General features: G+C 37.8%; 2 protein-coding genes across 4 annotated transcripts; both read left to right on the top strand.

The window, feature by feature from the left end:
* The first annotated feature begins 939 nt into the window (after positions 1-939).
* On the top strand, positions 940-11,942 carry LOC114359589 (uncharacterized). The gene is made up of 5 exons (XM_028314041.1): positions 940-1,094; positions 7,595-7,789; positions 8,501-10,345; positions 10,443-10,573; positions 10,653-11,942. Exons 2-5 carry the CDS (start codon positions 7,603-7,605, stop codon positions 10,875-10,877), a joined length of 2,388 nt encoding a protein of 795 aa, XP_028169842.1. The 5' UTR covers positions 940-1,094; positions 7,595-7,602; the 3' UTR covers positions 10,878-11,942.
* Positions 11,943-14,073: 2,131 nt separating this feature from the next.
* Positions 14,074-19,728, top strand: LOC114359591 (phospholipid scramblase 2-like). Of its 3 annotated transcripts, XM_028314044.1 has the most exons (8): positions 14,074-14,121; positions 15,302-15,421; positions 16,987-17,043; positions 17,344-17,481; positions 17,685-17,902; positions 18,771-18,938; positions 19,151-19,300; positions 19,497-19,728. In XM_028314044.1, exons 2-8 carry the CDS (start codon positions 15,352-15,354, stop codon positions 19,551-19,553), a joined length of 858 nt encoding a protein of 285 aa, XP_028169845.1. In that variant the 5' UTR covers positions 14,074-14,121; positions 15,302-15,351; the 3' UTR covers positions 19,554-19,728. The 3 variants fall into 3 exon arrangements, with proteins under 3 accessions (XP_028169845.1, XP_028169844.1, XP_028169846.1); XM_028314043.1 differs by lacking the exon at positions 14,074-14,121 and having other exon boundaries at positions 15,253-15,421; XM_028314045.1 differs by lacking the exons at positions 14,074-14,121; positions 15,302-15,421 and adding an exon at positions 16,152-16,238.
* Positions 19,729-19,900: the final 172 nt, after the last annotated feature.

The raw sequence follows: 19,900 nt of genomic DNA, 5'->3' as shown, positions 1-19,900 counted from the left end.
CTTTTCTCCAATTAACCGATAACAAAGTTCATAACGAGATAGTTTTATGAAATACTTTCCAGTTCCTGAAGGAAAAAGCGGGACATCCGCTGCTTTGGCGCCTTCAATTAAAAGGCACCACTCAAGAACGGGAAGCCTTATATACCGCCTACACTTAAACCTTTGTTCACACAGGAACTGAGAAAATTAAAGGAAATGAAATTAGAAAAGTCCTTTTAGAGTCATATTTAGAGTCCATTTAGTAAATTGCTTATACTTTAGGTGGGTGGGCTTTGTTATGTTCCGGAGATCATTACTGATAAGAAAGTTACTTTAAGAAATTAATGAATCAAGAAAAAATATTGAGAGAAATCATAAAAAAAAAGATTATATTCATATGTTACAATGTTACATACGCTACGTATGTATATTTATTATAATATGTAGGTACTTAATTATTAATGACATAATTAAAATAATGAATTAGTAAAAAAAAGTTAATAATTGAAATTCATTTATATTGGAATTTATTTATACCTACTTACCTACGATATTTTTATGATATAGGCGTTTGTTTTTATGAACTCAGTCGTGAAAAACATAAATTAATATCATGGTAGCTCACATAAAATTATGTGCAAGTTCTGTGCTTTCACACAGTACGCACTTAAGCACGAGCTAATAAAAGGGATCACATCTCACCTAACATTGCAATACAATGTGAGCGGAAAACTATTCGCAATTCAATCTACTATCTGCATCGTAAATCGAACTGATTCCATAAAATAGCCATTACCACATGGCTGTGCAATAAAAAAACACCAGGCTAGCATGGACGCGGCCTACGCTCCGCCCGCCCTGCATATCGATCGGGCGGTTATATAACCCGCCCGCGCTCCTCACCCCGAGCGAATACCTTTCAAAGGCAGCCATATCATTCATAAGTCAGGTTCCGTTGCTGGCACTGTACTGTGGAACCCTGGAACCCTGGTACACTGCGCATTGTGTTTCGCGCACGTTTCAGCCTGTATGCCCAGTTGTTTTCCTGTCCCGGCTGCTGCTTGACGGCTGATCCTCCCCGGTGTGTTTTGTTGTGTCGGACTAAATGTTTTAAGGTAAGATTTTTTTTATTTATTACCCTATAATATGCTAAAAGTCTTATAAACTGCTGTTTATTAAGCAATAAAGACGTAACGAATGCTGAAAAACTATATGCCCATGAAAAAAAGACAAGATAATAAAATCGATATTACGATGTCGTTAATTGAATGCATCGGAGCAAAGAAATTAAATCTATGTGCGAATCAGTTCGTTCTTTCGAACTCTTCGAAGTAACGCGGGCAGTATGATCGACAGATTCAGTCATTTGTTTTTTTCTGGAACGGCAGTCATTTGTTATTTCTCGAACGACAATTTCGGGTTTTCCACAAGAGGCCTTTACGTGTGTAAAGCAATTTATTTGTGGTTCGAGCTTAATTGCGTGCTTGTGTTTGTTTGTAACTTGATTAAAGGGCTAAGAGGTTTCCTTATTTGGATTTCGTAGGCTTATATGTATTCAGATTAATTGTAACGTTCTTAGAAACGTTTCTGATAGAAAAATCAGAACCTAAACTGCTTTCAGCCCTGGTTTGCCGTAAAGCGAGGTAATTACTCCATTAAAGTTAATTAGGTTGTGCTTTAATGGGAAATGAACAGCTGACCAGACGATTCTGACGGTTGGATTTAAGTATAAATTGGATTAGAAGCTTGTTTCTTTAGGAAAATGAATTTAACGAAATGAGAGAAACGAACTTAAACATCTTGATTCAAAGCGGCAATTAGTTAACTCAATTCGTTTCTATTAGCTGAGGACCGGATTTACTTCTATCTCTACCAATAAAGAATCTAATCTTCTCCAAAGAAGAGATATGAGATTAATTTAACTGATGGAAGTGAGTGATTACCAGATGGACAACACATTACATTAAAATTCCTTACTAATTATTTAAAAAAAAATGAAAAAATTACATGACATTTCAAGAGGTGTTCAACGGGTGTTTAACTTACTTACTTTTGAAATTTACTTACAAGTAGGTATAGTAAACTAACTTCTCCTTATACTTATCATGACTTGATGTCCTCTACAAAGCACTTAATATTTTTTGTATAATCATATTGATTCTAGCCTGCAATCTCAACTGCTAAGTTGAGATTGCAGGCTAAACAATAATTGTTGCTAAACAGACGCAAAAGTGATGATACTAAACTACAAACTTAAAAGTTTAAATATTCACACTCAAACCATGACTTCACTTGGAATTAATCAGAACACTCGTTTTAGGAATCGAAACACTCTTTTGTCCTCACTCCTCACTCCTCTCACAGTGAAGTCAATATTTTAACAGACATTAATAAAGCAACTATTCATTAGCTAAACAGTGTCATAGATATTTTTAATATTTGTAGGTAGATGTGGCGAGACTACAGTAGGTATTTACTTACATCTGTTTAGTACTTAGGCTGAGTTGCACCACCTAAGCTTAACCGTAACCGGTTATCGTTATATGTAGATAACCGGTGTATATTGTAGGGCGTTTAACAGATTTTTGATGTTTATTAAAGTCAAAGTAAAATGGTCCAACCCAGCCTTATACAGGGTGGAAACGATAAGTGATCTCACTCGATTATTTCTAAACTATACATATACAAGATATCCAAAAACTAGTTACTGATCCTGAAAGTGCTTCACGAGCTCTTTCAAACGGTACCAATAATAGGTTACGGAATAAACATGAACTGTCCGAAAATTCGCTTCTTCAAAAGCTTCTTCAATGTTAAAAAAGCTCTCAAATAATAAAAATGAACAGAGTATTATTCACAGGCAGTCATTGCAGTAACTTACGGAATAAAAATTAAGTAGCTCTACATTTTTCGTAGATTGCTTTTTAAGAGTTACGAGATGGGCTCTAAAGCAACAAGACTTTTTCTTTCAGCCCGAAAGGGGAGTTTTATACAGTTTGTTACAATTACGGCGTTGTCTCACGTCCTGGCTCTTTATTAAGCCGATATTAAGGCGCCATCGTCTTTTACAACCTCATTTCAGGAGCATTTCTTTCATGGGTGTGGTTTATTACACGTTTTATTAGTACCTACTTGGAGTAGCGAATAACAATGATTTTATTTGAAACAACGGGAGGAAATTTCTAAAGGGTTCGGTTTATGATGGTTTATCAAATATTAATTAATATATCAATATCTATCCCTTTTCAGGGTAAACCGGAACTTTTGAATAGGCATGGGGAACAGTTTGAATATTTCAATAGGCTTACATTTCCCGGAGAACGGACTATCTTTTGTGTAGACAACTTTGAAACGTCAATCTGTTTTTTTCGTTTTGACAAAGTTTAACTTTTTGTTTTTAATTACCTAACTAGTTTTAACTTAATTCCAGTTAGTGCTCAAAATTCTTGGAGTAAGTTAGAGTCATACAAAAAACCAAAAACTTAATCTTAATAGACGAAAATATTATTAATATTAAAGCAAGTCGCATTCTATCATACGCGTGTACATTATTTTAGGCATATAGTACGAAGTCCAAAAGACCCTGTATTGCGGGTAGGCTCCTTGGGATTTCGCGTTAAACGATTTTATGGTCCGCTCATAATCTAGAGTAGCTCCGATAATACGATAGTAGCTTCATCCTTACTATACAGATAAAGATAGTTTCCGCTGAAATAAAATTTACACATGCTCATAAAATGACATGCTTATTAGCGTGCTCAAAACAAGCGTGCTCGAACAACTCATGTCACTCAATAATAAGCATGCTTATGGCAATGTTTCGACACTCCTGCCACTAAAAGCAATTGCTCAATAGTGGCATGCTTTCGTGATAGTAATGAGCATGTGTGTGTGCCGTTATCTATAATCGCAAAATGTGTTAGTAAGTGCATAACTCAACAACGCCTGAACTAATTTTACCAATTTTTTTTAATGTTCGTTGAAGTCTAAGGATGGTTTTAACGGCGAGAAAAAAATCGAATAATTTCCAGGAAACCCCTAAAAACAGCCCTTTTTCACGCAGGCGAAGCCGCGGGTGGAAAGCTAGTACCTGAATAAAATCATTTGCCTTCATTACTTATGTCGTATTCATTGTCAGGATCTCGCAAAATGTTAATTAATTATGTGTTGTGTAATGTCAAAGAGAATAAATTAAACCTAAAGCTTTGGGAATACAAAGTCATTAAAATAATTAGATACGAAAGCAGCTCAAAAGTCAAGTAGGGATTCATAATTTTGAAAGTGATTAATTTTAATGGACGCCGAGAAAATCTGGTTGCTTTGATGAATTATTAGGCGCAAATATGAGGTAGGTAAGTAGTACCTTTTGATCCACAGTACCTAGGTATCTTCTGTTAGAATCGGGGACAGTAACTAAAAATACAAAATTAAGTATACTTGATTAAATTTTCGTTTCTCTTTATGTAACGTTAATCGCCAAATCCGCTGAATCAATTTGAAGCTGAAACGAATGTTTGTGTCAGATTTTTTGTCGGTACCTAAAATAAATATTGAAGAGGGTGAAATATGGAGATGAATATTTGTATTTTTATTGGGAAACCCATCAATTGTCATGTTAGCTATATGAAAATTCATTTTTATACTTTGTTTGAGGGAGACACAGGATGCCTTCCTATTTACAGGTATGTAGGTAGGTACACATAAAGAGGTAGGTACCAAAATAATAATTCTAAAGAGTGAAGCCATGGACTTAATTTATAAATAACCAAAACAGTAAATAGTTGATACAAACAGCTAACATCGATTATGTTTAAGAAAATATTTGGAAAGTCACTTAAGGTCACTTCAGCCGATAAAAAGCTCATTTTGGTGCCGCAAAAGCTTTACTATCGGCATCGAGGGTTACCGCAAACAAAGGGATGGGTTAATAACATAAATCTTTGAATACTTATAGTTTTATTTTACTTTTATATTGCAGACTTTTGACTTTATGACGCCGTCTACACACTAAACCTTTGACATAAGTCGTCGTCTTTAGAAATGTTCTCAAGTCATAGAAAGTACAAGTCATCGACATAATCTTTTAAAAGGACAGACCATCCCAAAAAAAAAGTCTTTTGAAATAAAGCCGCTGACACCAAACCGCTGAGCTGTCGACGGGCTTGGTGTGTAGACTTTTAAATTAAATCACGACAAGTTCGCTTAGTGTAACGCATCGTTTTGTCATGATTAGATTTCGTGTTAAAATATACCCACTGAACTGAATAAAGTGAATTAATTTCATAAATCCCTTTTTTAGGTTTGTAAGGCATTTTCTAACATTATTTAATTTACATTTCGTACTGTTCACGATGAATAGACGGAGATTTATGTCCTCCAAAATCCCGTATTTTCTGGTCAGATACAAACGTAAATTACAATTTTCAGATGAATGGGGACTATTTCCTTTGAAGACGGACGCTGTATTTCCGATGTTTGCGATTTTCCGGCATTTTTGAAAGATCCATTTTGATTTTCTATATGAAACAAAACTTTTCTATATGAAATAGAGCTTTGGAGTAAAATGTCGTATCCACTAGGGGTACCCAAAAATTCCGCGAATAGGCAATAATGTCAAGCGATGCCGTGCAACTTCGCAATACATTCTGCTACGTCACCTTTTTCATATACATTGACGTGCCGTGTTACTTGCGATATTGTGCTGAAACGCTGAAACGTTTGTCGTTAATTACAAGGCTGTTCTTTAATGCCCTTCTAACACTGGACATGTTAAGAACCTAATAAACTTGGTACTACAAATAAAACCTTACTAAGTGTTTCATACATTGTATGTAGGAAAGTTACCCTCCATCTTGACAAGAAGCTTTAGAAGAAGCTTTTGTACTTTAGTTTGTTACTGCTCTATAATAGAGTAGAGTATGTCATGAATCGTTGCAACATTTTATTTCACACAATTTGTGAGTTTAACATATTAATTGTAAGTAGGGGTGCCCGTATTTAAATTCAAATCACTAAAATCGTCGATGAGGCTTTCCTGGCTAGTCGTATTTACGTCATTAAGCTCTATTAGTGAGGCATCAATCGGACGCAACCAAAATGGTTCCGTAACTCTAATCAAAATGATGTCGTCCAGCTAAACGTTGATAAACTGTAACACGGTTTTCCCATCTGGAGGTCTACCTCAAATTACGAGCTCGATTCGCTGTCTTCCTTCTCTTTCAAGTCTACCAGATAACGTGGAAGTGAGAGAGATAGATAGAGCCAGATGCGTCTAAATCGTTTTGCTAATAGGACCTCTGAAATCAGGTTAGTGCAGCGAGCGCGAGACATAGTTAACTCGATTTTCACTTCGGTGGAAATTTACTTATAGCCTAATGTGTTTTGGGGCGCGGGAAAATGAATACGGGATATATCGTAACGAAAAAGGCAATCCGTCTCACAACTTTCCGGTGGGAATCTGAATTTGAAGCTCAGTTTTTTCTCGGTTCCTACATGTTTATTTGTTCCACGAAATGGGATATTAAATTAAAGTAAATAGAATGTACGTAACAGAAACATAACTAAAAACCTTTTTATTGTAATAAAATGTACTTTAAGTAAATAGCCTAACCTAACAGCCTATTTTATGATAGGCATTTCAAAAAAGTCAAACTTTATAAAAGCTCATTGAGGCTCATTGAAAATTATTTTGTCGTAGTCTATGATATCTTTTCACATTCTATTGCGATAATAGTTTAAGGCCGAGTTGCACCAACCTAACTTTGACCGTAACTATAACCAGGCCTGTTCATCTCCGCGAGTTTACATCGAAAACAAAACACGCACGATGGCCCACCTACAGGATACTATTCGACAAGGCCTCACATGAGCGAACATTGACTCACGCATGCGTATTCTTGTGTATGATGGAAGAAAATAAAGAAAATGGTGTACTAAATAAATACTGTGCAGTATTTAACTGCCTAAATAATAATAAAAACACAGAATGTTTTTTTTTACGTTGCCTCAAGACACAGAGGTAAATAAGTAGTTAATATGGTCCGCCCCGGGTGCCAAGCATCAGGGGGTGACACAAGTCGCGCAGATTAGTACTCACTGGCGCATCTGTATGGCAAATCTGCGGTCTATGTCCATGGATATGGGGGGGGGGGTGCGATTGTCTTTCAATCTTTGAATTGGTAGGTAACCCCAAAATCCTGGGGGGTACCAGGGGGTGCCTTAGAACTTATGACGGGGGGGAGGGGGGTGACCGCCCCGGGTGCCAACCCATGCTACGCCGCCACTGGTTTGGCACCTCACGGCATATCATTTTACCGAAGTCAGCCCTATAGCTTCGGCGCAGTGCCGATCACTGACGTTTGTCAACAAAATGGTCCTTGACTCTTGAGACAGGCTAAATTACACCATATTGTTAATGACATTGAGCATATTTTTTTTTAAATACCTTCGCGAAGTAAAACTACTGTGTACGTAGTACTTATTATTTATTCTGTGCTATAACGATATCCGGTGTTTTTTGTATGGAGTTTGACAGATTTTTGACTTTGCCATAGCTAAAGTAAAATAGTGCAAACCAGCCTAAGTGGTCTTTACAGTCAGTTCCTCCCATTTTCAGCGTCAACAATGAGTGTGACGTGGCTGCTTGTAGCCGCGTGCCTGGCGTGCGCGAGCGCCGACCGCGGCGGGTCGTCGCTGCGTGGGGCGCTTGAAGCGCTGCAGCGCAGGCAGCGCGGCCGCATGCATGGACCTCTAGCGCCGCAGCCGGATTACGACCAGCTGTATGAGTTTGTGCCACCGCAAGGATATCCAGGTACGCTTTAGGCTTGAATAGTTTAACATTAGGTCGACAGATTTACCCGTATTCACAAACATTACTGTGAAGACGCAAAAGGCCCCAAAAACCTATTCATATAGACAATACTTGAGTGGCGGAGTTACACACACGAACCAATCATAGAGCTCTATTCAAGCGTTCGACTTCGCATAGCGTTGCTATTTCACTTAAGCAAGCATCGTTTGTGAATACGAGTGTTAGATATACTTGGTTGGGGTCCGTCTATAAGCTTTTTTGCCCTAAACTCCTTAGGTGACTTTAACTTAGCAGTGCTTTTATGTTTGATGGCGTTTGGAGTCCCATTCCCATATTGACATTTGGAACGATTCTTAATGCCATAAAGGAATATGGTAATACCTACATATTTAACTATTCGTTGAAATTCTGACAAAAAGACAGATTTTATAGTTGATCCGGCCCATATCAAAGGGTTAGACATTTTGAAGTCTATAAAAATAAAACACTGGGACAAGGGCAGGTGTAAAATTGTGTTTATTATTGCATGCATGATTTAATCGCAAGCGCTGACCCACTTCACCTGGAGTGACACTTTATTACGGTCTCGTCCACACGTGACTGTTTTATCTGTTATCGAATATTATGCATAATGTGATGTCATGTCGTTAATTTAATACAGAAATTCTTAACTATGTCAAATACATAAAATTTAAAAATTTTTGTTTTCAGATATAGACTACCCGGTTGAGGTTGAAGATGTTGAAGACGAACCGAATGCCAAGTATATCATAAAGCTTCTCGACTACGACGAACGGGCGCCTGAAGCATACGAATACAAAGTTATCAAGAAGAAAAACTTGCACGACAGCGAAAATTCTGCTCCCAAAAAAGAATCTGCATTCCGTGAAAGGACCCATCACTCGGACAATGAACGCTTACGAGACCTGTTTATGGACAAAAACGAGGCCGAAGAAAAAAAGGAACTTCAAAACCGAGCTGAGAATGATGCTGAATACGCTTTGCTCTTAGGACAGCTTTGGTCCAAATACAAATACAACAAGGCTCACGCTAACAGCGTTCAGGAATCTGCCCCACAAGGAGTGGTTAAGCTGTATAAAGAGAAAATTGTCAAGAAGCGGTACCCAGAAAATTGGGGACCGATTGCCTTTAAGAGGAAGCGTAGTTCAGACCCTGACATTGAACGACCTGCCTCACCTGACTACGATTCCGGACGAAAACATGGTGACATACTGAATGATCCTACCTACAACGCTTATGAAGTCAACGATGATGATAAGGATGATCTTCGTGAAGAGTATGCAATCGCTTTTCAACCTCTAGATGATGAAAATTTTTCTGAGATTGGTGACGATGATCAATATTCATACGATAATGTTGAAAAGAGATTCCCAGTCTCCAAACGTAGCAGTGGACCGTATAACTTTGGAATGCAAAAGAAAAGGTTTGCATTGGATCAAAATAAACATCAAACAACTAAAACTTTCAGAAGCAGTTCCGGTACTGATCCAAGAATCATAAAGGATTTATCAAAAATATTTGGTGGAGCTGATATTGAAATCATTAAAACTCCAGTCAAACGGAGCAGTGATCACGAAGAAAGTCCCCACGAAACAAAGCCACCAAAAGTAGCCGTCTTATCGCATAAGAATCTTACTCATGAAAACAATACTTCAATAACTGACGATGATAGTCACGAGCACCATGGTCACAACGTTCACCACCCAGGTATGATCGGCAAAGAAAAAGACATTGATCATGATCATGAACATGAACATGAGCACGGAGAAAGTGAACGACCCATAAATATTAAGAAAAAGTCCATCGACTGGTCCGATTATTTTGGTATTGATAAACGTTCTAAAAACCCAGCAGTGTCATTTGTTAACGATCTTACAAAGGATAGACTCAACAAACAATATTTTGACACTTTTAACAAGGAAGTAATATATCCTTTGAATGGCTTCCGTAAACACAGCAACGTCAAACGGAATTATGTTCAAGCTAACCCAAACGGCGAAAGTGAATCTCAAATTGCTAAAACACTACCAATGTCACATCAAAACGATGAGAAACGAAACACAGCTACAGACAATGATGCCAAATTGGACAATATTGATAGGAAGTTGAAGACAATGGAGGGTTTGATTGTAGATGAAGCACTACATTACTCTAACGTGGGCGAAGAATTAGATTCCAAAGAAGAACAAGAAATGAAAGAACAGCTACTTTCCCGATTGGCTGCAGCCTACAGTTTGGAAAAGATGAGGAAAGCTTTGAAAGAGTTCAAGCAGAGTCTTCAAACTCAAAAATCAGAAACTCAAATGTCACCTTCACCCATGCCGACGGATGAAGCAAAAGCTAAGCGAGTAGCCGTGAAGAAAGAAAAAGTGGAAATCAATAACAATGACATCCCCGTATTCAACAATGATAGGAATGATGATTTTGAGGATGAACAGGGAGCGGGACATTATCTCAATGGTAAGATCGAGGAGCAGTTCTCTGAAGGATACATGGGTGGCAGTGGAAGACATCGTTCTCCTGTATTATCAACAGGTACCTAAATGAACAACATTTCCATATTAATGCTATTTAATTGTAGTGATTCTAACTAAATGGAAATAAAAAATTAACGGTATAATTTTGATTTCAGTTGGTGCTACTGGTTCTTGCCCTGTACTCGCTAAAATTATACAACGATGCCGTGGAGTTGATCTACTGGCTGGGGACCGCGGGCAGCTGTTCTTACCCCTCTGCAGCTTGCATCAAATCTGCTACCTTTGTGTACGTAACTTACTCACTATTCTATAACCAAAAGTTTACAGTAAAATTTTAACTTATATTTTAATTATAAACTTTACAGGGCGAGGCTCCACCGACGACATGCGACTTGGTATTCTTATCTGAAGCTGACACTTCTTGCGATGGAGATATGAGTTGCCAACGAGCCGCCCGCTCAGCCCTGATGGCCTTGAGGGAGCTCCACGACCACCTGGCAGACGAGTTAGATGGAGAATGTGAGGCCAGTCCCTGCCTGCCCGCTACCCTCAAACTGAACCTCGGCTGGCAACGCGCCCTTCAACGATAAACCACTACAACTTTCACCGGAACGAACCCAAACTAACGCAAAGGGCTCTATCCCGATGTGGATTTGCTGGTACGGTCTCTGGGATCATTTGAACCTTTTTGACATTTAAAAGAAAACTTCTTGTTTGAGTTTCCTCATTGGTTACACATCTTTCTTTTGCAAAATTCGAAACATTCAAATTCTCCGAAATCTTACCAGTATGACACATTCGCATGAAGGAATCTTGCTCTGAGGATCACGTTCTAACACGGGCGTTGGCAATCGAAGATGGAACTTTTTCGTTCCTCATTCAAAATAGCTGTTCACGTCTCAATGGATCTCATCACCATATTAGTCTAGGAACGTCGTCATATTCGTACGAGTCTAACCAGCCATAGACGCGTATGAATATACAGGCAGGCATCACAATGTTGGTATCAAATACATAGTTATTATATCGCTGGCGTGTTTTTAGCGCTATATCTACTGCTACGCTTTCATTGTTAAATGTCATTTGAATATTATTGTATAGAACGTTGTACGAACATTTTGCTAGATATATTTTTGCGGTTTTTCTGATAGTTCATCTATTCGGTATTTTAGGGCTCGAAACGGGACTAGATGTTGAGGATTTTCAAATGAATTGTGCTGTTTAACAATGTATTGGAGATGGTAATTTTATCGTTGTTAAGTATTTATGTATTTAAGTGTACCTATTGGTGTAAGGATTGGAATTACCATATATTAATTGTGTACCTACTTACTAAATGTAATTTCAAATTTAATACCTACATGGATATTATAAATGGGAGTTTTTAATGTGGAGGCGAAGTATAAATTCAAAATTTAAATGTTATCTTAATAAAATTGTACTCATTTACGTACTAGATAATCAATGTCTATATTTTCTTATTCTTTTAATTACGATAGATACTAAATTTGTAATGAATGGCGGTGGTGATGTGAAGCAGGAGGAGAATCGCGTGCTTTGTCTGATCTGTTTCTGAAGATGGTTGTCGGTCCACACAAAGTCATGCCTTTTTATTGATACAAAGCGACTTAGCACTAGTGCTGCACTTTTAGACTTTACTAGGACAATAAATTAATATTTTTGTTTACACCTGACCCTTTCTTGTTGGGTCTCGACTCGTGTACCTTGGGCGGTGACGCCACTATGTCTTCCGGACTCTACTCCCAGTTTGGCACGCTCGCTCGTCCACCCTCCCGAATAGGGCTTGCAATATCGGATAGTTTTCAACTCCGGAACTGATTTCCGATATTGGGCACTCAACTCCGGAATTCCGGTTCTAGTTCCGGAGTTGGTTAAAAAAAAGAAAGCGCCTCCCGACAAACACGTACACACGTAATGTGGCCTCCACTTTAGAACCTTGCCCCATCGGCCGTCTGTTCTATGTACTATGTGCCCTGCCCATTGCCTTGGTAGCTTGGTAATCCGATCGCTATATGTCAGGCAACTTTAGTTCGTTTACGAATCTCCTCATTTCTGTTTCGATCTCGAAAAGAAACACCGAGCATAGCACTCTCCTCCATACCATGGTGTGCAACTTTGAGTTGAGCTTATTATAAGGCCTTATAGTAAGAGGCCACATTTCCGAACCGTGTGTCATCACTACTGGTAACACACACTGATTGTAGACTTTCGTCTTTAGGCACTGAAGTGTTTTGGTCGAAAAGATGTTATGTAGTTTCCCGAACGCTGCCCAGCCGAGTTGAATTCGACGTATTATTACATCTCCCTGCCTCACAGCTCGCTGCAGAGCAATCGCAGAGGAATCGCCCTCGTGCTCAGCCAGGCTCAAAGACCTTCTCATAGTCTAAGAACGCCAAGCATATAGGAAAGTTAGACTCTTCGGTCTTCTGTATAACCTGCCGTAGCGTATAGATGCGGTATATGGAAGTGTAAACGTTTCGATAACTGACTTCCTCGAGAGACTATAAGTCATCGAACCTACGCGCGAGACTATTCGTGATGGCTCTCAAAAACAGCTTGTACAAATGACTCAGAGTCAGAACCCAAATGGGTCTGTAATTCCTTAATAAGGCTTTTACCCCTTTCTTAAAGAAAAACACCACCAAGCATTTGTTCCGTGCCTCTGGCATTATTCCCTGGAGTAAGACGGAGTTACAGTCTATGAAGGACTTTCAGTATCGGCTTATCACCTGCCGCGTTCAGAAGCTCCGAGGTTATTCCGTCATCACCCGGTGCCTTGTTGTTCTTTAGCTGTTTGAGAGCCATCCTATTACGTAAGGGCTGATGTCCGGCTAATTTTCGGTATAGTATCGAGTTAGCTTAGCTGTTGGAACTGTCCTGTGGCTGAGCTATTAACAGGTTTTACACTATCATCCGCTCTCTTCAGCTGGCTTCGCCCATTAGAGTTGTCTCTAGCGAACATTTTGGAGCTTTGATTTCGTCCTATTGCCTCTTTAATATTATTACTAATAAAGTTGTGAATACATAATCTCAAGGACTTCCTTATTTAAGAACCAATTTTGATACTTAAACGTTTTGAAAACTTAAAATAATTTTTGAAAAATTTCAATATCGGAATACGATATTGGCTTCAGTTCCGGAATTGAAATATCGGAAAAAATGTATCCGAAATTCCGGAGTTACGAAATTCCGGAATTCCGGTATTCAAGCCCTACTCCCGAACCAGTCCACTGTACGAGTATATCGACATTTACCCTAATTGTTACACAAATATCTCAAAGATTGTAGGTAGGTAGGACTTAATGGATGTAATTTATTAATAACGCTATACGGTGGTATTGCCGGTCATTTTAAACAACTTGAATGTTATCACTTTATTCGTAAAATGTTCAAGTACTTAACACACGAATATAAATGGTTTTCAATAGATTTTGTTTTATTTACCCTGACTTTCCTTTATCTAAACAGCGTTATAAAATTACCAATTTTGTTTCTGGTACTTAGTCATCATAAATTACCTCGTATGGTAGAGCTGATTCTATAACTTACTAATCTAAAATCTATGAGGTATACTTAATTTCGTTTGATATTCAATACAATTTTTTTGAAAAAATAAACGAAAACACCCCTAAAAATTATCGATCACGATACAGTGTTTAGTGATTCTAATTAAAAACACGATGTAGTGTATAAAACCGACGTGTACCAAATAATAATCGTTGAGATTTATCTCATTGATAACTAGATAAGCCGGCGAGCGGACATCGATAATGCAGTGTCGTAACATATCGTCAACAAAGAACATCTATACAAATATTATTTGCAAAGAAAAATATAAAAGTGCGTGAGTTGTANACTTGTCTGGTGTATGAATACACGGATCTGTGTGTGTCATCATAATGTTATGAGTAAATACGGTTCCTTGGGATCGGTATGAGTGCACCACATACATTACTCTTAATAGTACATCGCAGGATATGTATTAAAAACAATCCTACTTTATACTTCTTCTACTGCTACTTTATTCTAATTAATTATTTGTTACTTGTGTTGTTAATTACAATTCTGAACCCATTAATAATTTATTCACTTTACCGTGTTCGTAATATACTGTCCTCGTAAAATCATCGTTACCGATTGTTGTAATCGGCTTACAATTAACAACGTGTACCAGGGTCGGACTGGGCCGGAAGGGCCCGGGTGGCTGATAGCAATCCCGAGGCCCGAGACTAGATCATGGTGATGGGATACTATCGAAAAATACTGAGATACACAAATTGAGATAAACAAACTGTAAAAAAATATTACAATACTAAAATAAAGTAAAATAATAAGTAAGTATTTACTAATAACAAATAATAATATAAAGCTAGCCAATCAACATTTTTTTTAAAACAGGAGAACTTTCAGCTAAGCTGTTAATGACTCGATCGTTAAAGCTGCTGTTCTCGTAATCCTTGATTAGATCCGATTCTGTATTTAATACAGTGTGAGTTACGATAAAGTGCACATATGAAATTAGGTGAAACTAGATCTATTTTTATCGACAAAAAACAGGTCAAATTTTTTTTGAGATTTTAAAAAAAAAATTAAGTATTATTTTTTCTTCCAATTACTTACCTATTGTTTTACTGTATTAAGAAAACGTAATAACTCTTAAACTAAGAGGCATATCCTGTAAAAACAGTAATAATGCTAAATAACAGACTATACTAAAAAAATACATAAAATACTCAGAAAATGCCAACAAATAATAAAAAATGATACTTTTTGAAAAAAATCTGCTTTTAAATTCGTGTATTTTTGGTTATTTGATAAATTTCTCCAAAAAAAGCCCCTATAACAGGTGGTTTTTATTACTTTGCATTATTCTCTATCGTATTACCTTTGTAAAAACAAAAATCGCATGTCTCTATTCCTATCACAACATTTAAANAGCGGACATCGATAATGCAGTGTCGTAACATATCGTCAACAAAGAACATCTATACAAATAATATTTGCAAAGAATAATATAAAAGTGCGTGAGTTGTACTTAAAGTAATGGAAACTACTGCAAATAGAGTCAATAGCCCAGAGAACAAAGGCCTTGACAACCCAACTGCAACGAACGGTAAGTGTGCTCCACCTGAAAATGTTTATGTTGATAAATAATTATATGAACAGTCACTACACAATCGACAGATTATAGCAATAACATGTTGTTTGCATCACTGTCGTCATAAGGTGTAATTATTTTATCCATTGTTCGATATTTATCTACTGTAGACTACCTAGTAATAGAAGTAGGTACTGTAGGTAATTTTATTAATGCCCGCAATAACAGTTGAACTAATATTGACATGAAGTTTAATAAAATAGCAATCAAATTATAGACACCACTGGGCTTTTTGTGGCCGAACTTTACCGTGAGACCTTTAAAATACAAAATAAAATATTTCTATTAGAAGATTCTAATAAGAAAAAAAGTTATCAAATTTCATAATTTTCAATTCATACTGTGTACACATGTTAAGAGTTGTGGTTTAGATTAATCTATGAATTGTTATTTGTGCCTAAAATATGAGGGGGCGTCCATAAATTACGTGAGACAATTTTGGCTATTTTTCAACCCCCCCACCCCCCTTGGTGAGATTTGGTGAGATTTTGCCTGACCCCCTCCCCCACCCCCTAATCTCACGTGATATTTAAAAAATCCGAAATTTAATAGTTTTGGAGTAATTTAACTGAGATTCAAAGACTATTTTTNAGCGGACATCGATAATGCAGTGTCGTAACATATCGTCAACAAAGAACATCTATACAAATATTATTTGCAAAGAAAAATATAAAAGTGCGTGAGTTGTACTTACTTAAAGTAATGGAAACTACTGCAAATAGAGTCAATAGCCCAGAGAACAAAGGCTTTGAGAACCCAACTGCAACGAACGGTAAGTGTGCTCCACCTGAAAATGTTTATGTTGATAAATAATTATATGAACAGTCACTACACAATCGACAGATTATAGCAATAACATGTTGTTTGCATCACTGGTCGTCATAAGGTGTAATTATTTTATCCATTGTTCGATATTTATCTACTGTAGACTACCTAATAATAGAAGTAGGTACTGTAGGTAATTTTATTAATGCCCGCAAAAACAGTTGAACTAATATTGAAATGAAGTTTAATCATATAGCAACCAAATTATACACACCACTGGCTCTTTTGTGGCCGAACTTTACGGTGACACCTTTAAAATACAAAATAAAATATCTTTTATAGAATGCTATTAGAGTTTAGAGCAGTGGTTCTTAACCGGTGGTCCGCGGACCACTGGTGGTCCCTGGAAGCATTCCAAGTGGTCCACGAAGTGCATTTGCACACCTTGGTCAAAACCACTTTTAACTGATTTTTGTAGATAAACTGGTTTTGACCGATTATGAGGTGGTCCCTGACAAGACAGAAATTTGGTAAAATGGTCCCTCATGACTTAAAGGTTAAGAACCACTGGTTTAGAGGATGCTAGATAAGTGAAAAGAAAGAAAGTTACACAATATTATGGCCCAGTAAGCGTATAGCAACTTTGAAAGGAGGAGGAAGAACGAGCTACTATTACTTACAACTTATTCAACAAGGCTTATAAAGTTAGATAACGTTTAATATAACTTCGACAACCAGAAAACTTTGTTTTACAGATGATGGAACTAACGTAAGACCGGATCTAGTCATCAGCGTCCAACCACAAGTCCATGGTGAGTGGTTTGATTTTTACACCAATTTCAGTAGTCCATGCATGGGTCAACCTAGCTAGATATTGGTATAATTTGGGAAAATCTATTAAGGTTAAAGCACACTTACCAACCCGGAAAGGGATCAACACCGTATCGGCTTTCGCCGCGAGGTGAGGCGTTTACGTTACGGTGCGGATAAGTGTGCATTGCATACAGAGTTTCATACAAAGAATACTGACCGCCTCGAGTCGATCCGTTTCTAAGTTGATAAGTGTGCTTCGTCCTTAATAATGTTAAAATACCACCATGATTACATTTCAGGCACCCGCGCGGAGCTCCCCGTCACTACAGTGGACTGGCACTCCAACCCTCGGGGCCAGTTCATCCCGACGCACGGCCTGGACTTCCTCATCGGAGTCTCCCGCCTCCTCGTCCAACAGACTATCGAACTTGATGACCGTTAGTACTAATTTTGATCTTTCAACGAACTATCGTCGCCGTCGTTTCAGCCAAATGACGTCCACTGCTGGACAAAGGCCTCCCCCAAGGTTTTCCATAATGAACGGTCAACCAACACACTATAATCAACAATAATCACCTCCATAAATGGTTCTGAATCGTCCTGGTTTGCATGACCAAGTAATCTTGCTGCTTTTTGACAGTGACATCGAAAATCGAATCAGAAAATCGGTACATCGTGCGAGTGCCCCATGGTGAAGCCCTATACATAGCCAGTGAAGTCTCCTGGAAAACTGAGAGGTGCCTCTGCGGCACGGGGCGCTCCTTCGTCATGCACCTCCACGACAACACAAGGCAGGAGGCCATGGTGCTGAAGAGACGGCTGGCAGCTGCCTCTTGCTGCTTCCCTTGTAGACTTCAGGTAAAATGATACAAAGCTAAAATCCCAACTATCCCAACTAATATTATAAATGCGAAAGTAACTCTGTCTGTCTGTCTGTTACGCTTTCCCGCTTAAACCTCGCAACTGATTTTGATGAAATTTGGCATAGAGATAGTTTGAGTCCCGGGAAAGAACATAGGATAGTTTTTATCCCGGTTTTTGAAACAGGGACGCGCGCCAAAAGTTTTTCTGTGACAGACAAAATTCCACGCGGGCGAAGCCGCGGGCGGAAAGCTAGTTATGAATGAATGTTGAATGATGGAGTTGAAGGGTTCTCGACTCTCGAGTCAAGATCATGAAATCTATTCTGGGGCGACCTCTGTTTTATGCATTGGCGATCTAAAGAAGGTGCTGAATATGCTTATAGTAGACTTTTTAATGAAACTAGTAAGTACTCTACATTCTAGAACTAAATCAAATCAAATCAAATCAAATCATTTATTTCGCTTGAAAGTGGTACATGTAAGTGATGGTAAAGTAGATTTGAGTAGTATCACACATTTCGCCAGAGTATGGCATGCAAAAATATAAATACTACAACGAGGCATGCGGCTTGACCAGCTTTATAAGTGGCTTTTGGGGCCTATTATTTACTATAATTATTTATTATATTACATTGAGCCTGGGTTGTATGTACCATCTTATTTTAGCTAAACAAATGTCAAAAGTTGTGTTTTTGTTTGAAAACTTCAAACAAAAAACACCGGTGAAAGTTATAGTTACGGTTAAAGTTAAGGTGATGCAACTCAGCCTAAGTAGCTAAAGTATGTATTTATAATTAAATGATGCAGTCAGAAGCACGTTAACTAAGTATATCTTCGTTATAATACCCTAATCCTTTACACAGGAGATGAAAGTGATCACACCGCCCGGAGACTACATAGGGCGGGTGCATCAGCGATGGACCTGGATGGTTCCGTTCTACCTGGTGAGGGACGCCAACGACGACGTCTTGTTCGTGGTCGAGGGCCCCGCGGTCATGAAGAGGAGTGCTTTGCTGCTGTCGGAGTTTAAGGTCTGAATTTATCCTCAATTTTCGTAACTTTCCCATTCATAAATTAAATGTTTTTCGATCAATACATAAGATAATATAGTTAATCTCAGTAATATGTACCAGAATGTACCTACTAGGTACATGAACCAAATCGAAATACGAGTACAAAAACTAGGTTTCAACAACTAAGGATTACCGAAGATTAAGAATGTTTTGTTTTTATATTTCCACAGATTATGACTGGGGATTCCCTCCGAGAAGTGGGCAAGATATCCCACGGCTGGGATCGAGATTTGAACAGCTTTGCCACCACGCTAAACTTTCCCGATACTGCTGTACAGCCAAAACACAAAGCGCTGCTTTTGGCTACCACCTTCTTACTGGTATGTTAATTTAAACTTTATTTACTTTACCCTATCTCTATCTATCTATAGCAGCCTTTAAGGTTCGTCTTTGAACATAAGCCTCCTCTTCAACCTTCCGCCGACCTTTGTCCCCAGCCACTTGCATCCATTTTATTCCAGTTTGTGTTTTACCCATTGAATCGAATTTAATACTAAGTACTTCATTTTGTTTCAGGAATATACCTATTTCGAGAGAGCGAAGACTAACTGCTGGAGATGCAATTGCTTATAATAATGTGTATTTTTTTCTATAAAACTACCTATCAGTAAAATAATCATTTAAAAAACGTTTGGAGTACCTACTTTACAAACCCACGCGACTAAGTAACTGAACTTTATATTTTTTTACTCATTTCAACGATTCTAATACGATTTCGTGGAAATAAAATAAACTTAGACCAACCGAATAATCTTTTTATTTTTTCTTATTTTGACTTTAACCTCTTTTATTAAACGATTTTTATTCTGTGTAAGTAGTTTAGCTTGGCAGTGACGTTGTGATTTTGATAGATTGAGTTTACGGTGCTGGTTTTGTAAATATTTAAATTTATTTATTAATATGAAGATTTATTGAATAAT

The sequence above is a fragment of the Ostrinia furnacalis genome, unplaced genomic scaffold (genome assembly GCF_004193835.3).
Source record: "Ostrinia furnacalis isolate ACB-3 unplaced genomic scaffold, ASM419383v2 OfSCF4495, whole genome shotgun sequence".
NCBI lineage: Eukaryota > Metazoa > Arthropoda > Insecta > Lepidoptera > Crambidae > Ostrinia > Ostrinia furnacalis.
The sequence above is the reverse complement of the archived record's forward strand: the minus strand, read 5'-3'. Positions and strand labels throughout refer to the sequence as shown.

Coding starts and splice junctions, on each gene's coding strand:
- LOC114359589 (XM_028314041.1), top strand. CDS start 7,603: ATGAGTGTGACGTGGCTGCTTGTAGCCGCGTGCCTGGCGTGCGCGAGC. Junction 10,346..10,442: donor TTCTCCTGTATTATCAACAG/GTACCTAAATGA, acceptor TTTTGATTTCAG/TTGGTGCTACTGGTTCTTGC. Junction 10,574..10,652: donor ATCAAATCTGCTACCTTTGT/GTACGTAACTTA, acceptor TAAACTTTACAG/GGCGAGGCTCCACCGACGAC.
- LOC114359591 (XM_028314044.1), top strand. CDS start 15,352: ATGGAAACTACTGCAAATAGAGTCAATAGCCCAGAGAACAAAGGCCTT. Junction 15,422..16,986: donor CAACCCAACTGCAACGAACG/GTAAGTGTGCTC, acceptor TTTGTTTTACAG/ATGATGGAACTAACGTAAGA. Junction 19,301..19,496: donor TGGCTACCACCTTCTTACTG/GTATGTTAATTT, acceptor ATTTTGTTTCAG/GAATATACCTATTTCGAGAG.